We start from the raw sequence: 23084 nt of genomic DNA on the forward strand, positions 1-23084 counted from the left end.
TCCTCCCACCCATCCTCCCTCCAGCTATTAGGAATTGGATTTGGAGCAGAACGATCCATTTAGTCTCTCTCTTCCATCTCTATCCCTCTCTCCCAGCTTCCACACCTCCTCTGTAGGTTTCTCTCATCAAAGCCCAGGCTTAATCTGTCTATTTTTACCTGAAGGAATGAAAGGAAGGGGATGAGGTAATGCTTTTCCTGTCCATCAGGTGGGCAGTGTTGCATGGGCTCTCTGGTGGGTATGACATAAGGAGCTAGCACCACCCTGTGGACTGAGAGGAGAAGAGCCATTATGAAATCAATGGGATGAGTAGCTACAGCCTACTTAATACTGAAAGCAGAGTTCCACCTAGTGGACAAAAACGACAAGTGACAACAACGTAACTGAAAGCATTTTATTTTGTATAAGAAAAGCAAAAAGCTTTGATTTCTGTATTTAAAACTTGTGTTGAGTAGTGAAATGTAATACCAACATTGGAGTCATAAGGTACAAAATGTGTCAGTCAAGAGAAAGGCCCATAAAAAAGTGAAGATATGTCTGTTTGCATGATATCTGAGATTTGATCATCTAGAACGGCTAAGCAGTCGTCCTCTGCAGTGTTTCTCTTAGGAAATTTAGTTTAACTTGTGGGTGAAAAAAGGATTATGGGGAAACAGTATGACATTAAAAAAAAAAATTGCAAATACCTTACATTATTCCTCAAACTACCAGAAGATGTACAATTCTAAAATCTTTGTTCTAACACCAAAAAAAATATAAAGTTAGTAGACGGCAGAAGTGTCCGTTCGGAGCCCTCGGAATAGAAAATCATTTGTAGATTCGGACAGTTGTGGGACTCCACATCTTTGGTCCTACTTTTGGGATTAGGAGTCAAAGCACTCATCAACTGTCTTTACTTGGGAAATGAGTCCTATCTTGTCAACCACTGAGGAGAGCTCCAGCAGTGTATGAACTTATTAGAGGTGAAGGTAACCGGACGGACTTTACATGAGATACAAAACGCTCTCCCCACAAAAAACTGAGGCCACCAAAACCGATCAGTTCAGCACCCTCGTGCAAATATTTTTTAACTATCAGGAGATTTAAGATTTATTTTGGTATTATACGTTAGTCCCATCTATTATTTCCCCAAGTACATAATGCATTTACTATTTTATGCATTCAGAATTTCCCCTGTAACTAAAACTCCAAACAGCAACTGTGTGAAAATTGGTGTCATAATTTGCAGCTGAGACTGTTTCCTCTCCCGTCAGCTCCAGTTCTGAGGCAAGAGTGTTTTTTCCTTTGCGTTAACCTTTAGCACGGTTCCTTGAATTCCTAGACGTTCGATAAATATGAGCCCAATCATCAGCGTCAACACTTGTTTATTAAGTAGCTGACTTTGTTACATAATTCGGTACGATAACATCCTAGATTTATCACTAAACGACAGCTTGCTCCATATCTAGATCCTTTTTGACCTGAAATTAAGTTTCTTTGTTTTTATGTATGAAACTGAGGCGCAGCAGAAAAGGGCAACCTGCTGGTGTCCGTATGCCTGAGATAAGAACAAAAAAAAAAAAAAAAAAAAAAAAAGACCCTTCTTTTATCTACTTATTTCTTAAATATCATTAAATCATACATAAGAAAATAAATTTTTAAATAAATAGCATCTGGAGAGAATTAATTTTTTTTCTTCTTTATATCATAATGGGGACTAAAAATAAAGGAAGGCAAAGAAAATAGAGGAGAACTGAGATTCGTACCCTTTCCTAACAACTTTGCTTTCTCTATCTGCACTTAAAGGCACAGAGGTGGCAGGTGAGCTGAAGCATCTGGAGGTGATGAAGACGTCTGTCGTTCAGGCATCTTTGTTGTGGCTCTGGCCGTTGCTGCTTCTGGGTGGTCCGCAGCAGAATCTACTTGGATGGTCTTTAAAGTCAAGGTATTGCAGCGCAAAGTGCGGATGCGGGTGTATAAGGGGAAGAAGATCATCTGGGAAAAGGCGTGACAGATTGAAACAAATGTTATTGTTTTGGTAAAGCAATAATAACGCATATATTTTGAATAGAGGTGTAACGTGTAATTACTTCTTTTGTTTAGTGCATCGGTGTAATTATGATAAGTCTAGATTGTTACAGGTACGATGAAAAGCTTCCTTTTTGTGTTTACTGCATTTAACACACTGCTGGATTGTTTTAAAGCAGAAATTGGTTTTGTAGGACAAGAAAAGAGCGTACAAAAAAGATTTGACAGTTTCTAGAAGAGACAGATGGTAGATGTAAAATCTCTCCTAACAGATGGTATTTGTCTTCTTCAGTAAAGCCAGGAAGAAATCTAATGTGCCGGTGACAGCAGACGAATTGGGGGACACAATGACAGATGCTGTCAATCATCTCATTTGCACATTGATATTGGAGATAATTTGAGAAGTTTAAAACTGTCGCCGCAGGCAAAAACATGGTCTTACCGTAAGCGATCTTCCCTGTGTTACAAACGTGTCCGTCGAGCACTAAAAACAGACTATTAACATCCACTTCCTTCACTCCCAGCATGATTTCAAAGATGACGGCCAGCTCTTCCTCCAGGATTTTCCTGTTCTCTCCGCTCTCATACATCTGCACACAGACATGTTGTTTTAGTTCAGCGGCATTAAGTCGACATCCAACCAGACGTAGTGGTAAAAGTGCTCACCTTGAAGGCCAGTTTGAGGGTGTCCAGTGACTGTGAAGGTCGGTGAACGGTGGACAGAGCAATAACATAGTGTCTGATGTCTATCTGTCCGTCTCCGTGCTGAGAACAAAAATCATCTCAGTGAGCAAAAACTGCAGAACTGTCATCACCTCCAGCTTGAAATCATGTCCACTCAACCAAACATGAACTTTCTGTATTTTAAAACAAAGCAGTTTGAATTGCCTTTTTGTGGCAATCCAATAATCAATACAGAAGTTAATGTGTACTTTTTGCGGCTACAAACACGAAAGCCTAATCAGATCATCCACTGCTTATGGAGTAGTGGTGGTGTACGTGTGATTTTCTTTAGTCATCATGTTCAAGCAAAATCACACATGTCCTAATTGTGTCCTTAATTTCAACCTGGCTGCAGGAAGCTAAAGCAATGTCTGGGAAATCAGTGTTCCAGTGTTTGATATGTAAATCATATGCATCATTCAGCACTTTGAAAAGCACCCAGTAAATAAAATGTATTATTATTGTGACATTTATGCAGCAAGATTCTGCAAACACAAAAAATATCATGACCAATGTTAAACCTGTAATCCATCTTCAAATATGTATTTTTAATGAGGTCTTAGGCCACCACACACACATGCAGCAGAGATAACGAAACTGATAATATCGCCATTTCTGCCCACAAAAGAGTAATTCAAATCAATGGGATAACTTTGGATATTTCCCCCAACAATTCTGTAAAGATTATTTTGTTTTATGATGCAGTGTATCTGGATCAATACCGTTTTTAAATCCTTGCTTTTGTAAAATTGACTTCATTGCACCTTGAATTTATTTTGTCTTTACCTGATCAAAGAAGCTGTGGACTTGTTTAAGTGTGTCTGTGACTGGTAGCTTGAGGAACTGGGCAAAGTCATCTAAACCCAGTTGGTCTCCCTGCAGCTTTCTGGCTCTCCTTGCCTGCTCCTCCAGCACCTCATCTGTGGTCCCTGCTCTCAACCTTTTATGACAAAGTCAAACAGAGACACCTATGAAGAGATCACCTCGTATATAAACGTGTTACGTTAGTCACACAGAAGCCACGTGTGACATACAGTTTTTTGGAAACAAGGTTTTTTTCACATGCAAGTTCCACACAGCAAATCAAAACATTTTAAAATGTATTGAGGTCATAAAACCGTGAGTGATTTATTCATATTCTTTTCCATTAAGGGCTCATGTGAATCATCAGACCCAAGGTTTATGAGTTTTACCTTTCAGTATTTTGGCTTGAAATCATCCCAGCTGGCCTATTATTGGACTGTGGTTTTGCAGAGGTGGAAGTAATTAAGTAGATTTACTCAAGTACTAACCCAAAATACAATTTGGAGGAATTTGTACTTTCTTTCCATTTTCTGCTCCTTCATACTTCTACTCCATTGTGTATTTTTCACCTTTAAGATTAGGATATACTATTTAAAGTGACATACTATACATAATTCTGGCCATTCTGCATCATGAGTACTTCCTACTATAGTATTATGATGTGAGGTGCAAAGTATGGTCAGATGCTGAGTGGACTTTTGAATGGATTTTTATTTAAATTGCACCTTTAATTAAAAGATCAGAATAACTCTTCCACTACTTGTGACTTGACCTCTTCTGTACAGTATACAGTTTGTTAGATTAAATTAGATTTAACTACACAATTTATTTTACTCCCATCATTCACGTTGTCTTTATCACAACTCCAATTCCTCAAATAAAAAAATGCAAAAAAAACTTTACAAAAGATAATTAATTAACTATTTTTTTGCACTTTCCACTTCCTAAGTAAAAGAACTAATGACGATGAGTAGGAAGCCAAATCTAGCATAAAGATCTAACCTTCCTTTGATATAATTAAAATTTCACATATAATAAATGCAATTCATGTTCTTTCTTAATTAGTTTTTTTTATTAGCTTCAATAAACCATACAGTTTAATTAAAATTGTTAATATTTTGACGTGGAAGATTTATTGCTAGGAGTACATTTAAATAAAAACTATCTGCAGGGTTAAAATGTTACAATTAGAAGGCGGCGTATAAATGTTGCATAGAGAAAGCTGGTGGTGAAGTTCCTCAATCTATTCATAAAGATGATGGAGTGAGTCATATGATTTAGACAGAATAGAAAGAATCCCTCCTGCTCAGTTTATGATCACAACTACTGTATGTTATCATGGCTGTGCATACTACACATCAAGAACTAATTATTGTACTGCACTAACTACTCCTACAATGGATAGTCATTCCTTTCCTATTTATGCAGACAGCTGATTTTGTAAAGACTCCTTAATAGAAAACTAATTAGCCCTTAATATCACTTGTGTCTTCTCTATTTAACCAAAAACTCACATTATATACTTCTGAATTCCTGTGGCAATTTTTAAAACCCCTTCCTCACCCAGTGTGTGTTTCTGCCCTTCCACCAATAGGTGGCAGTGTTTATACCTTCACCGCCCCGAACTCTTGAATCAAACCCAGTCACCACCCTGTTCAACCAGTCGGTCCGGTCTCCCTCCACTCACCCTAAGCGACACATTAGCTGGTTGAACTCCAGGAGGCTGCTGCAGTCGTATATGCTCAGCGGGCCCCGTGATAGGCTGATCTCGAGGTCGTCAAAGGAGAGATCTGTGAGTGGCAGCTCCAACGCCCTATCAGGAGAGGGAATGCTTTATGTGGCTCTCTGTGAGTTGTGGGTATTCAGAGCAAGCGTGTGCAGATGATCCGATGCTAATCAATGGCACCTGTGCAAACGTGCCAACACACACACACGCACGCACGCATGCACACACACACACACACACACACACACACACACACACACACACACACACACACACACACACACACACACACACACTTACTTGGCCATGAGCTTTCTGACGTTGTTGCCGAACAGAGCAGGGTTTTCCTTCTCCTCGGTTGATGGAGTGTAAATAGGTAAATACTAAGGAGAGACAGTGTAAACTCAGTCTTTTTGTAATGTCACAAAACTGATCCACAATACAATAAATAGAGAATTACACACATTAAAAACATTTACATTTGATCAACGTATAGTATCTTTTTCTCATCTAATATTTTGACAAATTTAGAAAAAAAAAGGACTGAAAATACAGTGACAAAAAAAAGCTAATTCACTGTCTTCTGGCTTACTAAACTACTCACCTCAATCTCCAAAGAGTTATGAGGTTGGCACAGAGTGAGCCATAAGATCTTAAACCTGAAAAGCAGAAGAATTAACTTGGTCTAAACATGAGTATAAGAAAGAGAAAATTCATTTGATGAATGGAGACAAGACCGAACAGATGGCCCCGGAGATAATGGAGGTTCCCCCACAGAATCGTACCACGTTCCTTTCTAATGGAAACCAGGCCACTGGTGTTTCCACCACAGATTTATTAACACAGGGCCGGGAGGAGCTCTGTGTGTGTGTGTATGTATGAAGGTGTGTGAGAGAGAAACACTCACGCTCCAGGACCTCGCCAGGTCCATGTAACAGTATCCTGTGGAGAACACGAGGGAAGAGGAAATGACTGAGAACAAGCACAGAAACGCCTCCCACTGTCCCTCTGTCCTGCTGCCCCGTTGTCCCTCTGTCCCACTGTCCCTCTGTCCCGCTGTCCCGATGGCCGGAGGGGAGGCGCCACACAACTCTGTGTACAAAACTAGCAACTAACACAGGAGCAGCTTTCCTCCTGCCATCACACTCATTAATATCTGACCAGGTATCATCTGCTATACCACAGCTAATCCTGTTTCCTCAGATAGTTATCACAACCTGCTCCACATACTATACTGTACCATATGTGATGCATATAACTGTTTACACTACCACAAACTTTATGTGTATTGTTTGTCTTCTGACTCACTGGGTGTATGATGTTGTTATTAACCTGATATTGGCCGACTATTTCAGTTGGCATTCTCCTCCCCTTCTGTTATTCATGTCTCACTGTTCTCAATATCCCTGTTGCAACATAAAACAATAACAACAACCTTCAAGCAGCATCCCACACACTGAAAATGGCAAGATTTGATGATGATCATGCAATAAAGCAGGCCTGCCTTCTTTTCGTTTTTTCGAGGGAATTTAGCCACTTTAAAGCAGGTGACGATAGGTGATGATGGTTCCCTTTATGTGTGCTGGTGTTGCACAGTCACAGTTTCAGAAAGAGAGTCAACAAGTATTTCTATTTCCAGTGGAAGAAGGTCGCCATTGCCAAATGAACAGATGGAAACAGACGGAATGGAAACAATCTGCCGGTGTAGAAATAAGGAACCTGGACAGGAACATACAAACCAAGGACCAGTCACCCAGTTACTGCAGTTTATTCCTGCTCTCAGTGCCTTACTTAAATACCACGTGACGCCACGCTGTCACTAAAGTCATCACAGTGACGACATCGAGCACAAAGAGAAACAGTGACAAAAGCTTTCTAGGGAAACAGACAAGAAAAAACCAGGTAATAAGAACTGCATAATTCATGAGAGTGTGGAGAGGTGCCGAGAGAGGGACATGACACCTGCGTGTGCGTGTGTGTGTGTGTGTGTGTGTGTGTGTGTGTGTGTGTGTGTGTGCGCGCGAGAGAGAAATACGGGGATGAAATATCATCCCACTAGAACATGAAGTCATTCAGCACAAGAGGAACACACTAACGTGAAGGAAAGAAACCATTACATCACAGGCGTGCCGGTACGCACAGGTGGAGTCAGGCTGAACATGATCTCATGTTTGGCATCAAAAAGGTGAAGAAACAAAGAGATGCAGGGGATTTACCAGTTTGTTCGAGTAGCGTAGTATCACTGGCTGAACTGGGAGTCCTGGGATAAAAGCACCTGAGAAAGAACAGAGAGGAGGGAGGTGGTGAGAAAATGATAGGAGGTACAGTATCAAGTATTTCTATTAATCATGTATAACAGTAAAGACAAAGAAACTGTGAAATTAGCCGTCTTTGATCAATTTTTTGATCAATTCTTACATGCATATATTTCCAACAGAAACTACAATATCAAAGCACTCCATTGTTTTGGGGGTTTCTGCAGCAGAGACAGAGTATTGCATGTTGGCTGAGATGAGTGACAAGCTCACAACCTCAGGATAACCTCTTGCACTGGCAGAGATTCTATTATGTCGTGTTGATGACAGGTGAGCTGATAAAATCTACATACAGTATTTATCTCTGGACAAAGACCTATTCAAGCTATTGTGTGACAGTTGAAAGGGATAACAACAACAACAACAAAAAGTGAGAATTAAGAGCATAACATAAATGCAATTTCTTTGCTTATTCACACATCCAGCAGACACACAGCAACGTTGCCATTCATTTGGTGACATGCTGTTTGTGCACACCCAAAGTCAATATTGACTCTAATTCTAATTCTCTTTTGGTTTTTACTAATTAATTGGGGGAAATATCTGGCTGTTTAGCAGAAACATGTTCCAGTATGGTCACCAGCTAGTCGCTAACTTTGTGTGTCTGTTGTGTGGGTCTGCCCGGAGAGAGTACATCAAGTGTAATACAGTGATGAAAACAGCTGGCTGGTGCTGCTAATGAGGCTGATGAGTGTACTGAAACAAAACAATACTTTTTACTGATTGATCTGAAAGACACTAAAATACTCGACACTACGCCCGCCCACTTATACCGGTAACCTGACTGCGTCACAGGCCTGTAAATCAAACCAGACACACACCAAAACATACCTCTCTATAAGGCCTAATATCTAAATAATTATAGATTTATTTTCAGAAGGACCAACAGAACTTTGATCAGAAGGAGTAAATTTAGCTAATTACATCATGACTTGTGGACAAAATGCAAATATACAGCTGTGCCAGGGCTGACTCAAAAAAAAAGGAAAAATAATACAAGTTAAATGAAGTAAAGCAAAAATAAGATAAGAAAAACAGGTATTTATATAAATAATTGTCATTTTTAAATAAACTGCCAAAAAGCTGCTGCATAAACTCCTTGCTTAAATACAGTACGTGTACGTTTGTATATAATTAGTAGAACCTTAAAGGCAGGGCAAGGCTGGTTTCAATTTAACATGACACCAATGAAGGTGGTGAGATAAAAAGCTCCCAGAGAACATTGTTGATTAAACAGTTGATGAACTGATGTGTTAAGTTTGAGCAGCTGTGATCAACAAAGAACCTCAATCAATAAACACTGATGACTGACATACGTATGATTTTAAATAAGACTAAGTTACATCGCTGAACCATCTCGTGAGACCGGGAAAAAACTTAAAGAAGCATAAACGTGATCACTGCCTGCGCCCTCTAAATAATAACAATAATGGGACACAGTGAGAGGACGGACAAGGAGAAAAAGGGTGAGGACGAAAGAGACAACTCTAATAAAATGGTGTTTGAAATGAGAAAAAGACTGGAAGTACCTGCAGAGTGTTTTCATGCACAGGTGGCAAAGGCACGTTAACACACACACACACACACACACACACACACACACGGTCGCTCTGTTGTGCTGGGAGCCAGGGATGAGACGTAACGAGAGGAGACACTTCCAGAGTGGACGGGTAACACACAGCAGACAGATCAAGCTGCATGCACACACGCACGCACACACACACACACACACACACACACACACACACACACACACACACACACACACACACACACACACACACACACACACACACACACACACACACACACACACACAACAAAAGCAGGACAGAGTGTGACCAACATGGCTTACTGGGAATGACAGAATTACAGACTGGAAGAAAGGGGATTAGACAGAGCAGGCAGTGGACAATGGCTGACAACACACACACACACACACACACACACACACACACACACACACACACACACACACACACACACACACACACACACACACACACACACACACACACACACACACACACACACACACACACACACACACACACACACACACACACACGGGATGTGAGCAGAAAAACAACCCCTAAAAGGGATGGGCGCAACAGTTATGTGAACTGTTGCAGCGTCCTGAAGCAAGACGCTGAAGCTCCAACAGAAAGTAAATTTGGATCGACTGTCAGCGATGCCTTCAGCTCCATGCATTAATAATCATTTACAAGCCCTGGCACACTAAATGAAATGAATACTGAACAAAGTGATCACACAGAGTCTCTCTATTAACACACTGACACACCCAAGGCTGGAAATTGCAAAGAACCACAACCAGCATCAACTACTGTGGAGGACATTTATTTTTTGTTATCTACCAACTGGAGCCATGGGACAAATAACATGTTTGGTTCATTAAAATGTTTTTATAAATGTAAACGTATTTATTGCGTCCTGTTCATCATCTGCCCATCAGTTTAAACAGGAATAGCCTCTGAGGTTGTACTCAGTCACAGCAGCTCTCTTAACTAACATCAGCAAGCTAATAAGAACTGACATACTGACAGCACCAACATACTGAAGTTTAGCTGCTACTGTAAAAGGTGCTCTCCATTCTTCTTCCTCACCTCCTCGCACCTCCATCCTCCGACTCAAAAATGGATTGTGGTTAACCATCATTATACATGTTCTCGTCTGTTAAGCGCATCTCGAAGGAGAAAAGGAGGATTTGTTTTAACTGAACAATAGAAACAAACCTTTGATCAGAATCTTGTTTCTGAATGATATCTGACCAAATATGAAATACAATCCTCCCCTTTCTGCTCCTTAGTTCCTTAGTAATGTAATATGGACAATAATGGACAAAAAAAAATTGTTTTTGCAGAACATTTTGATTTAGAAATTTAGAGCATGAATTCTTGAGTTGTGTACACAAACATGTTCTGTGCAGTCAGAGCGATCTTTGACCTTTGACCATCAAAATCAAATCAGTTCATCCTCGAGTCCAACTGAGCATTTGTGCCAAATTCTGAAATTCCCTTAAAGCATTCCTGGGACAACACAGCAAGTACCAGAATAACCAGCCGAATACATCCTTGTTTTATCGTCAGCTATTTCAAGTGCAAGTAGCTCATTGAGGAAAACTAAAACGCTAAAGTCTTACACAGTTCCATGGTCACAATTATTATTATTGGCCTGTAATATCATTAGACCTACTCTGCTTGTAGGAAAATGACGAAAATTATACGAAAATGACGTATAATAATACTATCATAAAAATGATAATTTTATGGTAGTTTAGTCATGAACCAAAGTTTTGAGCAAACGGACATTTTAACCTGATGGTGGCGCTTGATGTAAAGGGATCACCAAAGTAATTACAATTCATTGTGTGTGATGAACAAATACAGTATGTAAAAGTTAATGGTATCATTTGTGTGCATTGAAATAATCACAGTAAATCAAATCATTCGTTTTAGAAAAACAAAATGGGAACCAAACTGTTTTTGTGCAATTTGACCTCATGAATGACTTCTTTTTAAGGCTAAAGGAAATAGAAAAGTTCCAGTTAATAAGTAATTAATCTATTTATCTTTTCAATCATATTTCAGCGCACTAAGGTCATTCCCGCCATCTGGTTTCGTGAGCAGGCTAAAGCAGGAAGAGGACCAAACACATACCAGCCTTGAATAAAATGAGACCAGACCTGTTGGTGCACGTACCCTCGGGGAATATCATGATCTGCAACAGACAAACACACATTAGTGCACACAGACAGATGCAGTTGGACTTTCACTCCTTGTTTTTAGTTTGGCCTTAATGTGAGTCTGTCACTCACTGTACTCACGCCATCACCTTTCAATTCCCCCGTGGTGTGAGCTGACGTGAGACTGTGTCTGTGTCTTTATGTGCAAATATCACATATTTCACCTGAGGCCACTTTCCTCCCGACTGAGCTCTCCGCTTGATCTCCTCTACAGTTTTTCTTCTCGAGTCCTGGTCTGACCGAAAAACAAACACTGGCCTGATGTAGCTGATCAGAGCTGGGAGGGCGGCGATGAAGAGGCAGATTTTGGATGCAAAACACAAATAATACATATACAAGTTAATCATCAGAGCTTTTAAACAAGGAGGAAAACAATCAATTGACTGACCAATTAATCTCATATATTAAAGTTAATTGTGTAGTGCAACCAGATTTCAAATTAAAACTAAATTAAAGGACATTGAGCCATAGATATTCATGTTGAGTAGCTGGCCAGGTATCATTTCTACATTTTTTTTTTTTTTTTATAAGAAAAACACTTTTTAAATTCCTGATTGTTAATTGGGATTATTGAGTAAATTCGGGAATTGATTTTTTTTTTCTTTTTTCGGTCTCATCATTCTGAACACACAGGCCTCATTCACGAGCCGATGTTCTACCTAATACCTGAATGAATATATGCCTTTAAACAACTGGATATCAATTAAGACTAACTGAATTTTAATTTGGAAAACATGATTTGGCACTACTTGGATTCAAGGTTTTATTCAACAGAAATCGCTCAAAATTTGAATCCAGACCATTTAGGTTTTGGCTGCGAAAAGTCACTGTTTGAATGCAGTTATTCTATGAACTTCAGAAATTGAACGGGAGTATCAAAAATATATAATTAGTGTCGTTCTAATAAAGGTTTATCTGGCATACAGGTTTTCATATTACAGTTTGGAAACTTCAGCCCAACATTTTGAATTTGTTTATACGCTGTAGATTTGTATGGCACATAACTTCATAGTGATTCCTCGGCCTTTCAGTAACTGTGGAAATGTGTATGACTTACTGCCCCAGACTGGGATGCTCCCGCTCTCCAGTTTGGTGACTATGGAGCACATCGTCATGGTGACTGGGATGGCATCAAAGTAAGAAGAATGCGGCGCCACGGTGAGGATGGGAACTTCAGAGGGCGTCGCCCGCTCCCCTTTCACCTTGATCCAGTGGAAACCTCCGCAGAACCACATGGCTCGCATGATCACTCGTAGACACAGATCTACTAACCTGATGGAGGACACGCACACTGCTGAAAACTCCTATCTAATCCATTGTGTCTTAACCTTTTAACATGTTATGTCCGACGATGTTGACTGGCCAAACATGTCAATCTTTATTGATGCTCACTTTACACCCTAAATGTTTTGGGCTTGCCAGAGTACCAGGCTCTCCAAGATCTCCAAAAATGACACGCGAATCCAGCTGATTGACTGTAAACCTTCTCTCTCAGACGTAGAAATAGACAGTAGACACCAGTAAACGATCAGCAGACAACAGGCTTGTTTGTTTCGCTCCGTCTAACACGATGCTATTCACACGATGCTGACGCGTTCCTGTGTAACGCCATATGCCTTAGTAACACATAACGTGCTTTAACACTTTCCATCACACAAAGCTTTCAGCAACACACCTCCTCCACCCTGACTGCGGCTCGATAACAAACTCTGAGCGTCCGAGGGAGGCGGCGAAGGCGAAGGGCCACGCCAGCAGCATGAGGAACGAGACGAGCAGCAGCCGCACTGGAAAAACTGTGACCGACATCAGGCCAATCTGGAGAGACAGAAAACAGTCACAGCGTTACAATTCCTCTGCAGTGTGATAGTCACTGCGGCATTCCTGTGGCTTTTTTAGCCAACCATCAAACAAGAATTTCAAAAAGCCTTTCTGAACATAGAGTACATTCCTATACAGGAGAGACATACATCCGACAGGGTTGAGGGAGGAGGAGACTCGCATTCCATCAGTGCCTCTAGGAAGGAACAAACATCATCCATCAATCACAGTAACACTCCAGATCTAAATCACTGCTTCCTGGGCAGTTCGTAGGCTTTCATGTCCAACACGATCAATACGAGTTACCTCATGTTAGAGGAAGTTGGGGGAAAATAAACTGTGTGAGAATAGATTAAAAAAATAAAAAGCAAGTCAAAGGAGCTTCATACACTTTGAGTTGCATCTTTATTAGCACTTGTTTCCAAAAATAACCCTGGTATTTTTATTGTTTCCGAGATTTTCTTCAGCCTCTATACGAAAGCTGTTTGTAAACTAAGACCTGGGTATTCTTTAGAGTTTCAAGCACATCTTTTCTATTAATGTTAGTAAAAACATATACTTAATTATTCTAGGTCCCATCTTTTACCTTCAAAACTTACCTCACAATAGTTTACATAGATTTATTTGAACATATTTATTTCATACCCATATATTAAGATATGTAAGAGGCTCCTAATTTGCCAAGTTAGATTGTTTTTAATGCAACTTATTGTCAGAATTTTTTTTGTAATAACCATTCAATGTATTTAAAAAAAAAAAAAAATTAAAAGTCGCGTAATATAGAAGCTTGTATTGGAGGTGGTGGAGTTATTTATTCCTGTGCTGCATAAACAGTATATACGAGGGATTCCCAGGAAAACGAGGCATGAATGTAATCCAGAGGCTTTATCTAATTAATATCAGCATCACTCTTCACAGTTCACTTCTTTACGAAGCTGTTCTAACATACTGCTGCTGTGCAAACCCAACATTTTCCTCCATTTCAGTGCTGGGCAATATATCAATATTATATCGATATCATGATGTGAGATTAGATATTGTCTAAGATTTTGGATATGGATTAGTGTTGGTTTACAAGGCTGCATTACAGCTTCACAATAAGCTTTTCTTTACCAGTGTTTGGTGATTTTTCTATTTATGGCGGTCAGTGCATTTTTTATTAAATATCGTAATGATAATATTCCAAAATAAAAAAATATTGTAGTTTTTAGTCAAAAAAAACCGCCCACCACCCCCACTTCTACTACCGCCCCAATAAGCCCTGCAGAAACCAGGGAAAATTTTAAACCAAAATACTTTTACCATGAAACACACAATGTTCTGGTTAACACTATGTGCTTATCATTTATCAAAAAACTCCCTGTGTAAATATTTTATGGAAGCACCAACAGTCACGTAATGAATCAGCCAGACAGACAACTCCCTAACCTCAAGCCTACAGCCAGTTTCAGCTGGTTGCAGATACACTGACAGAATCTCAAAATGTTTTTTTTTTAAAACTACCCATTTTTCACTGATTCAAACTCGTTACATTCCCTGTAGCTGCTTCACAATAAAAGCTGTCTTTTGACCGGGTGAGCCAGGCCAGCTCTATAAACACGGTTGTCACTGTGTGTGATAAGGTTACACACATTAGTCGGCCGAATACTGAAACCTGCTGTATTTGTTTCAAATTAAAAGCCTTTCAGCATATTTTTTTTTACACAGTCTACACATAAACTAGGTTTTTACATAGTCTTGTTGTATGAAACAGTAGCTTCTGCGTAGAGCAGGAATGGACCAATGTGGGATTTAGGTGCCATGTGCTGTTTCTCAGATGTGTGTCACCTAATACACGCATGCAGGCACACACACGATAAAAAACAAAACAAATGCACAATCAATGCCTTTGTTAAAATGCGGTACTTTTAAAAACAGTTATTTTGCTGCTTTGTTGTTTAAAATATACTTTCAAATGTTTTAAAAACCTATTTAAAAGGTTGTTTTAACTTAATAGAAAGTTCACTGTCTACAAGCCTACACACTGCAGTCTTCCACTTCCAAAGTCCTCCACTGGTTTTCACATCGTAATTGCAGTCAAGGAGAAAGCGTGTACAAAGACAAAACACACACACACACACACACACACACACACACACGCACGCACACACACACACACACACACGCACACACTCTGTTAATATATATGTAATACATTGTTTGTTAATAATCTCTGTATTACTTGAACATTTGTAATTAAATGTCTTAAGGAGCACATATACTCGCTGAGGAAAAGTTTCCGTCGTTGCCTGTCCTATATAAACATATATAAATATATAAGCTGAGAAATAAGATAAGGCAACTCTGCAAGCATGTGTTGAACCTCTGGTCATATGGTTTAAATGAGGTCATTGAAATGAAGTTGACTGAAACCCGAGTACCACAGAGGAGATGAAAAGTCAGCAGACTGACCTGTCATGCCTTTTCTCTTACTGTGTAATGAGAGAGATGTGGTGTGTGTGTGTGTGTGTGTGTGTGTGTGTGTGTGTGTGTGTGTGTGTGTGTGTGTGTGTGTGTGTGTGTGTGTGTGTGTGTGTGTGTGTGTGTGACCTCCATTCAGTCTCTTCATCCTGCACTCTTGCTGCGCTCCTTCATTGCCCTCTCATCAAGCTCCCGGCCTGCTTTACAGTAATCTGTTATCCCAAAGGAATTCCTCTCAAGTATCCATCCATCAAGCCATCCATCCGTCAATCTCTCCCTCTCCGGGTCTATTTGCTCAGCTCCACCTCCATTTATCATGCTGCTCTCCCTTCCACTGTTTTCCTCCTCCTTTGCGTTGATGTGCTTTTTGTCACCACTCTGGGGATTCATATCTGACCTCCCCTCCCTTCCTGTCCCATCACCCCTTCTTGCCTGTGTCCTTCTCTATCTGGAGGAGCCCAGGTGCACACTTCAGGGCTGTATTAATAAATAAACAGCAGTGGGGGGGGGGGGGAGCGGGGGGTGATTTATGTTGCTCCAACGCCTCTCTGTGACTTTCCACCCCCCAATGCCTGTGCGTCACCATCAGAGCTTAACAAATCCATCTGGGAGGATCCGCTGGCATTTTCTCAGGAGGTGGCATAAGAATGAGCTGGGGAGGGGCAGAGGCGAGCAATCTCAAGTGTTTTATGAGAGCAGTCCTTGAAATTTACAGTAAAAATGTGCTTCAGTGCCGAGCTTACTTCCGTTTTGTTTTTTTGTGAATGCAATCATTTGTTACCGTACTCCTTCCACTGTGTTTCTGTGTTTCTGTTACAACTCCAAATATAACAAAGAGTTTTGTCTCAAAAGCCTCTAATGTGCAAGACTGGGGAACATATCTACACACCTGTTTTGAAATATTACTATCGGTTTACTTTTAGTGAAGACTAGAACCTACGAAAAAGTGTTTATATTGTCTTCTGCGGCTTTGAGAGAGGTTTTCAAAGGCCTGAGAAAATGTTAGGTTGTCTTGAATTGTGCCTGAGGTGTTGAACTTTTATTAGAGAGCCTGGTACATGGAGTTTGAAAAATGTGGGCATTTACACGACAGCAAGGGCTGAGCAAGAAAAATGCCATTGAAATGCATTAGGAAATTTGTTGGATCAAGTGTTTTGGAGATTGACAAGAGGGTGAAGCTGCTTCGCCATCTAAAGAATACGTCCGTGAAAGGAGGAGGTTCTAGGCCGCTGCGTCATCAAATTCCGAAGAACTGATCCGATGTCAATGATCCTCCAAAGTTCAAGACAGCCCTTAGTTCAGAGAATTTTCAAGGATGCTTGAGGTGTAGCCTCTGTGCCCTTAAAGCACCCACAAGCCTGTGTGTATGTGCAAGGACAGGACCATGTTATTGATGCACTCTTAGACTCTGTAAGACGGCAATAGGTGGTGATAATGCTCTGCCAGGTTGCACTGCGAAGAAGAATTACAAGAAGAAGAATTCCAGGACGAATTTGAAGAAAAAGAAAAGAAAAAAAAGAAGAAGACCTGAACACTTGCTGCTGTTCCATTGTGTTCTCCGAATTCTAGACAGCCTTTGATGGACTTGATTTGGAAAGATCCGTTCAACCCACAATGAATCCTTGAGATTTAGAAACAGTCTAAAAATCTGGGTATTTCAGTCTTTGTGGAATTGCAACATCTTTACAAAAATGGTGACTAATTTAGCCTCAAATCACTAGCCTCAAACAGCAGACCTAACTTTTCTACCTGATTCTCAACACCTTCATTTTAAGACAAACATGAATTACATAACATAAATAGGGTAGATCATCCTGCTTCTGCTTTCCCAGTGACTGGCTCGATTGTCTCTCGACACACAAACACGAGCCTCCTGCCTGTAAGTATAGCAGCAGCAAAGCTGTCAGGGGCCATTAAGGCAGAAAGTCACTCAACCCATCTCACAACAGAGTACTTCCGCTTCCTAAACACACACACACACACACACACACACACACACACACACACACACACACACACACACACACACACACACACACACACACACACACCATATGTATCAGTCAGCTGCACTCTAACGATACACAGACACACAAGTGCATAAAGCGGAACATCTGACACATACCATTACCTGGAAATGTGCACAAACACACAACGGGATGGGTGTCTAAACAATGGTAACATATGGGTACGAGGTGAAGCGGCACCATGAAACCATCAGTTTCAACGCAACAAAAAGAAGTTATGGAAAGATTCAGCTCTGTGGTGTTTGTTTAAATTATCTAAAATTTATTTGAATACTTTTTTTTTTTTTTTTCATTTATTATCAAAATATTAACTGGACACTGACTCCACTAATGTGTGCATGAATGTTGATGTCATCATCTTAGTTTTTGACATTTATGTTAAAGTATAACATTACCATGCGACATGGTCCCAATATACTTTACAATTACAAAGGAACATGCAACAAGCAAAAAAATAAATAAACAACCCCACAAAACACCAATGTTACATAAATGTTGCCATCTAGGCCTTTAACAGCGTAACTAAGGGACACTGTTGCCATTGGGAAAAGGGTGAGAAAGGCCACTGGAAACTGTGTACGTCCTACTACATGTTGTGTTCACAGTTATCCATATTGATAGAGCTGCAGTGATTAATCAATACACGCACTAAGAGAAAAGTGATTTGGCCATTGTTCATATAATCGATTAATGGTTCAAATCATATCTAATTGAAAAAAAAAAAAAAAAACATTTCATGGTCCCACGATCTCAAGTGTAAATTATCTTTTTTTTTTTTTGGTCTTACATTTAGGTAAATTGAATATTTTAAGGTTTGATACTGTTTGTCGAGCAAAACAACACATCTGCTGCTCAACTTTGACTCTCTGTTATTGTGATGGGCCTTTCTCACTGTTTTCTGTTTTGTAAAACTAACATGTAGTTAAGAAAATAATCCGCATATTAATCAATAATTTAAAAAAAAACGCCAGCAACAGTTTAAAACAGAAACTACATCCAGGCCTCCGCTGAGGCAGCATTTTCCATAGCCATATGACAACCAGCTCCCCTGGGTGATGCATCCAATTTGGACTGCTCTATCCCCTGTAGTGCTATAGTGAAGGATAATTGCTCTTGGCTAATTGTTTTCAATGGGCCAAAAGAAGAGAGCCCTGATTCCCACCTGGGAGCCCAGGAAGCACTCAAACTGTCCTGCCGCTTGTCAGGTTCAGGCTGCTTGTCAGGCAGGGAGGAAGGCCAGGCAGCAGGAACTGAGTCCCCCGGACGAAAACCGAAGTTACACGTTACACACATACACAAGACTAAAACCATATCAGGTATTAAAATATTTGCCTTAGTCAAGAAGCTGTGTATCAAGTCTCAGCTCTGTTGAATATTATGGGTGTATTGTCTGGGCTGGAGAGTTGGCAGCTATGTCTGTGGGATGTTCACTGCCTGGCAGTGTGGGACTCAGCTGGAATGAATGCTCCTGTCTGTATGCCTCACTTGCGGACTTTGTTGATCTGCAGTGCTGCTGATCATATTTACTGGGAAGTTAGAGTAAAAAAAAAACCCAGGAAGAGGGGCCAAATGTGCTTATGCAGCAAGCCTCTCCACGACAAAGACACAACACACTTTAAAAAGCATACATGTTATGCAGTCATGTAGATTGAAAGCCGAAAGCATCGAGCAGGCCATTTTTGTTGTCGTTTTTTTGGTTCCGCTTTGTTTGTTTGTGTTCAGGCACAGCTCGTGTTTGTTTACAGAAGAGCGTGCAACCGGGTCCGCACGTTTGACAAGTGGAAAAACACACCTCACCGCCACATTAGAAGCAGGAAGCATGAGGTGTGAAGCAGCCACACATGGTCCACCTTACATCCTCAGACCTGCTGCTGTCGTCTGGCTCAGGCACACAACTGTTTACAATTTACTGAAAAGTCCAACATAAACACTGACAGACACGTGCGCTAACGAAGACATTCCTCCAGCAAAACCGACGATGGGGAAAAGAGTGTAATTACGGCATGCGGCCATGTCTAAAAGCTTAGTTTACCGCAACAAAAGCATGCAAAACTAAAAAGACAAAAGGACTGGTGTTTAGCGCTGTCAGTGGAATTGTTAATAGTCGGGAGCCGGTGGTGCCAGCATGAAGGCCAATTTCCTGAGCCTTGTGATTTGTATATTTTGCTCTGAATGAAAGCAGGCACCCCTGAGCCCTGCAGCTACGGGGAGAAAGATAAACCCGATGAGGGAGAGAAGATAGTCTGATTGTACGACTGCAAATAATACCGAAAAGCCCATCCCTGACCTGTTTCAGCTGTTTCTCCATGAAAGCTGTTTATTCACTTCAAACCGAATGAAACCGTCACTAATAATGTGCTTTTTAATCGCATGTTACAAAATAAAATGACTCTTTCAGTGGGTCAGTCCGTTAAGTTATGTGTGTTCAGGACATTGGCAGGCAGTCAGCAAACCCTACCAATCACTAAGCATGAGAATCCATTGATCCATTACTTGATTGATGAGGACGTATTTCAGCCTCATAGGTCCCTCTATTGATTTTAATGGTTGATTTAGGGATGTAGCCACAGCTGTCCACGCATGTGTGTGTGTGTGTGTGTGTGTGTGTGTGTGTGTGTGTGTGTGTGTGTGTGTGTGTGTGTGTGTGTGTGTGTGTGTGTGTGTGTGTGTGTGTGTGTGTGCGCGCGCGCATGTGTAGCAAGACAAGCGAAGTTTCTCCCCATCACCTTCACAGCACAAACACCTTGCTTTAACTTTCACATCAACACGAGCGACCAATGTATGTGGACAGGTGCTAAACTCTGACTCACATTCTACTGAGGATGACCACATTAAAGCTGTTCACCTGTCAGCTTGTTGAGGCACCTTGCTTGGACACACAATTGGATGAGTCAAAAGAAAACAGCTACAAAGCGCGGAGTGACGGAGGGAGAACGTGGGAGGAAGTGGAGGCCGATTAGCAGGTGTCAGTCAGTCAGCTGACAAAGTCAATAAAAATAAGTTATGTTTTGGGGGTTTTTTTGGAGTGTAATTTAGTGTAAGTTCTTAACACTGACAGTTGGTGTGTAGTTAAGAAAAATATCGAATGCAAATGTTTGATATGCAAATGTGGACAATTAAGGTAAATGTGGGGAGTGTCTGGCTCCACTGAGACAACGCAGGTTTCAGGTAGGACAATAAAGCACATGCGGCAGTTACATGATTTGTATGACAACAACAACAAAAAAGGATAGACGCCCTTTGGCTGTATACGTGTTTTTGCTGTATATACGTTTATTTATGTGTGCACAGAAGTGCATGTACATCAAGAGCAAGTTACAACCCGGAACCAAATTCCTTGACTGTGTAAACATACCTGTCAAATAAAGCCGATTCTGATCATTAATGTCAAAACAATAAAGTGAGTATGACTTCCATGTATCTGCACTTGTCCCTTGACACTCAAAAATATAGAAATGAACACCAAAATCCATAATAAGATTGAGGTTCATCTAAATTAATTAAATTCATAGGAAACATTGTAGTTATGCATCAAATCTAGACAGATTTTTAGAATGACTTCAAAGACCTTGCATGAAAGGACTATTTTGTGACCTCGTGGTTTCTGTCCTTTTTAAAAGTTCAATCTTTTTAAGGACCACTTAAGGTGAGCTTTGCTCTCCATTATTACCGAGAAAAATATGGAAACCAGATTTATTCCCAGCATCACCACATCCCCATTTACTTTGTTTTTGTTTTGTTTTTTTTCATGACAACGTTTATAAACTTTATAATTGCACCGGTGTGAAGTGGCTCCCAAAAGAGGGAGTCTTAAAAGTGTCTGTCAGCCCCAACAAGGTGAGCAAAGTTGCAGTAAATACACACAATAAACACTCGACACTCGGAAGTAACTTCAAATGAGGAAAGAAGATGTTGAACAACAGATAACTGATTTACCATTTGTTGTCTGAGATGTTTTACCTGTATTTTCTCTGTCATGGTGAATTTCAGCGCCTGGACGAACGGGTTCCGTCCCACTCTTGAAGGGCGACTGTGTGACGTCTTCATACCTGAAAACCTTGACACCAAAATAACAGAAAGAAAAGTCCAAAATGTCCTGCAACGTTGAGGTGACTTCGTGGTGTCACGACGTACAAGAAGCGTCCCTCCTCTGGCTCTGGCAGACTGATGCTGCCTGGACTGGGAGGAGGACAGTTTACATAACGCTAACAAACAAGCTCGCCATATGAAACAACGTAATTTCCGGTTGTGAAATTCAGAATAAAAGCCATGTCTGGTTTCACATGAATGCAGCCGATTTTAAAAGGATTTGCTATGATAGTGGGTGTGCACACTAAATTAATTACTATCTAATATATAATTACTACTAATCAGCTTATATTCGTCATTTTTATTTACTTAAGCTAACAGCTGTACTCAAGCCCGGCAAATACTGTAAGCAGCGTCGCGTTCAAGCTTTTATTTTGAAAACAATAACAAACTCTGAAAGGCCAATTTTAGACATTAACAAATAAATTGGACAATCTGGAGCAGGTTTATCTTATAAATAATCTTTTAAAATGTAATGATCCAGTCATGGAACACTAAATTGTAAACACGTTATGTTTCTATCTCATTAGAGACTAAGATTAATTCATTTTAATTAATTAAGACTGTTTGGATTAATTACAGAAAATTCACATACATTTAGCTCAGCAGTTTCTTACAGTTTAGTTCATTGACAGGAGACATTAGGAAATTGCTTTGGGGAGCATTTTTGCTAATAGTAATCAATAAAAAAAATGACATGTATATCCCATATAATATATTAAATTGGAGAAGATCTTCAAAGAAGACAAACTGTTGGTGTAATGTGTTGGCACACACACATTTATTAAAAAATATTACTACTAACATAAACTAAAGCTCATAGGAATGTTATGTTTTATAGGTATTTAGCCATAAAACAGTATTTGACTAAATGTAATTTTAAACTGATGACATAAAAAGTCAACCTTATGGTGGCACAAGTCAGAGGATCACTAAAGTCTGCAGAATTCATTGTGTAGGCACTGGATATATGTGACAAATGTTGTGCCAATCATTGTAGTACTTTTAGCAACTGGGCAGATTATCAAAAGAGACCTTAAAACATTTGACAGGAAAAGTGAAACCTCTGCCCCTGGACAACTAAGAACATAAAACTTTTGTAGAGAAGTGGACATTTGTAACTCATCAAAGCAACAAACAGAAACACACAAGCACAAAACACAAACGCACAAGCTGTGGAATGCGTGTTTGAGATGTTTGGGGCAATTGGCCTTCATTGATGTACAGCAGGCATTTGAAGTCGAGTTTCCTCCTGCGTTTGATCCACCCATTAATTTAATCTTTTCTAGATGACAGCGACCGTCCATGTAAACAGACTTTGTTGAGCTTCAGAGCCACAGATGGCTGATCTA

The 23084-nt window shown here is 40.2% G+C and overlaps 1 protein-coding gene across 1 annotated transcript; it reads right to left on the reverse strand.

Moving 5' to 3' along the window:
- Positions 1 to 411: 411 nt before the first annotated feature.
- lpcat1 (lysophosphatidylcholine acyltransferase 1) lies at positions 412 to 21783 on the reverse strand. Its single transcript, XM_069703401.1, has 14 exons — positions 21604 to 21783; positions 13014 to 13153; positions 12396 to 12610; positions 11503 to 11615; positions 11253 to 11313; positions 7477 to 7535; positions 6168 to 6202; positions 5865 to 5919; positions 5561 to 5643; positions 5222 to 5347; positions 3517 to 3670; positions 2674 to 2772; positions 2450 to 2597; positions 412 to 1974 (listed from the first exon to the last, which is right to left on the reverse strand). Exons 1-14 carry the CDS (start codon positions 21688 to 21690, stop codon positions 1841 to 1843), a joined length of 1509 nt encoding a protein of 502 aa, XP_069559502.1. The 5' UTR covers positions 21691 to 21783; the 3' UTR covers positions 412 to 1840.
- Positions 21784 to 23084: the final 1301 nt, after the last annotated feature.

Source organism: Brachyistius frenatus, unplaced genomic scaffold, assembly GCF_029030835.1.
Source record: "Brachyistius frenatus isolate BFR_SWC_R1_liver_20210118 unplaced genomic scaffold, ASM2903083v1 Contig_46, whole genome shotgun sequence".
In the NCBI taxonomy this organism is placed as follows: domain Eukaryota; kingdom Metazoa; phylum Chordata; class Actinopteri; family Embiotocidae; genus Brachyistius; species Brachyistius frenatus.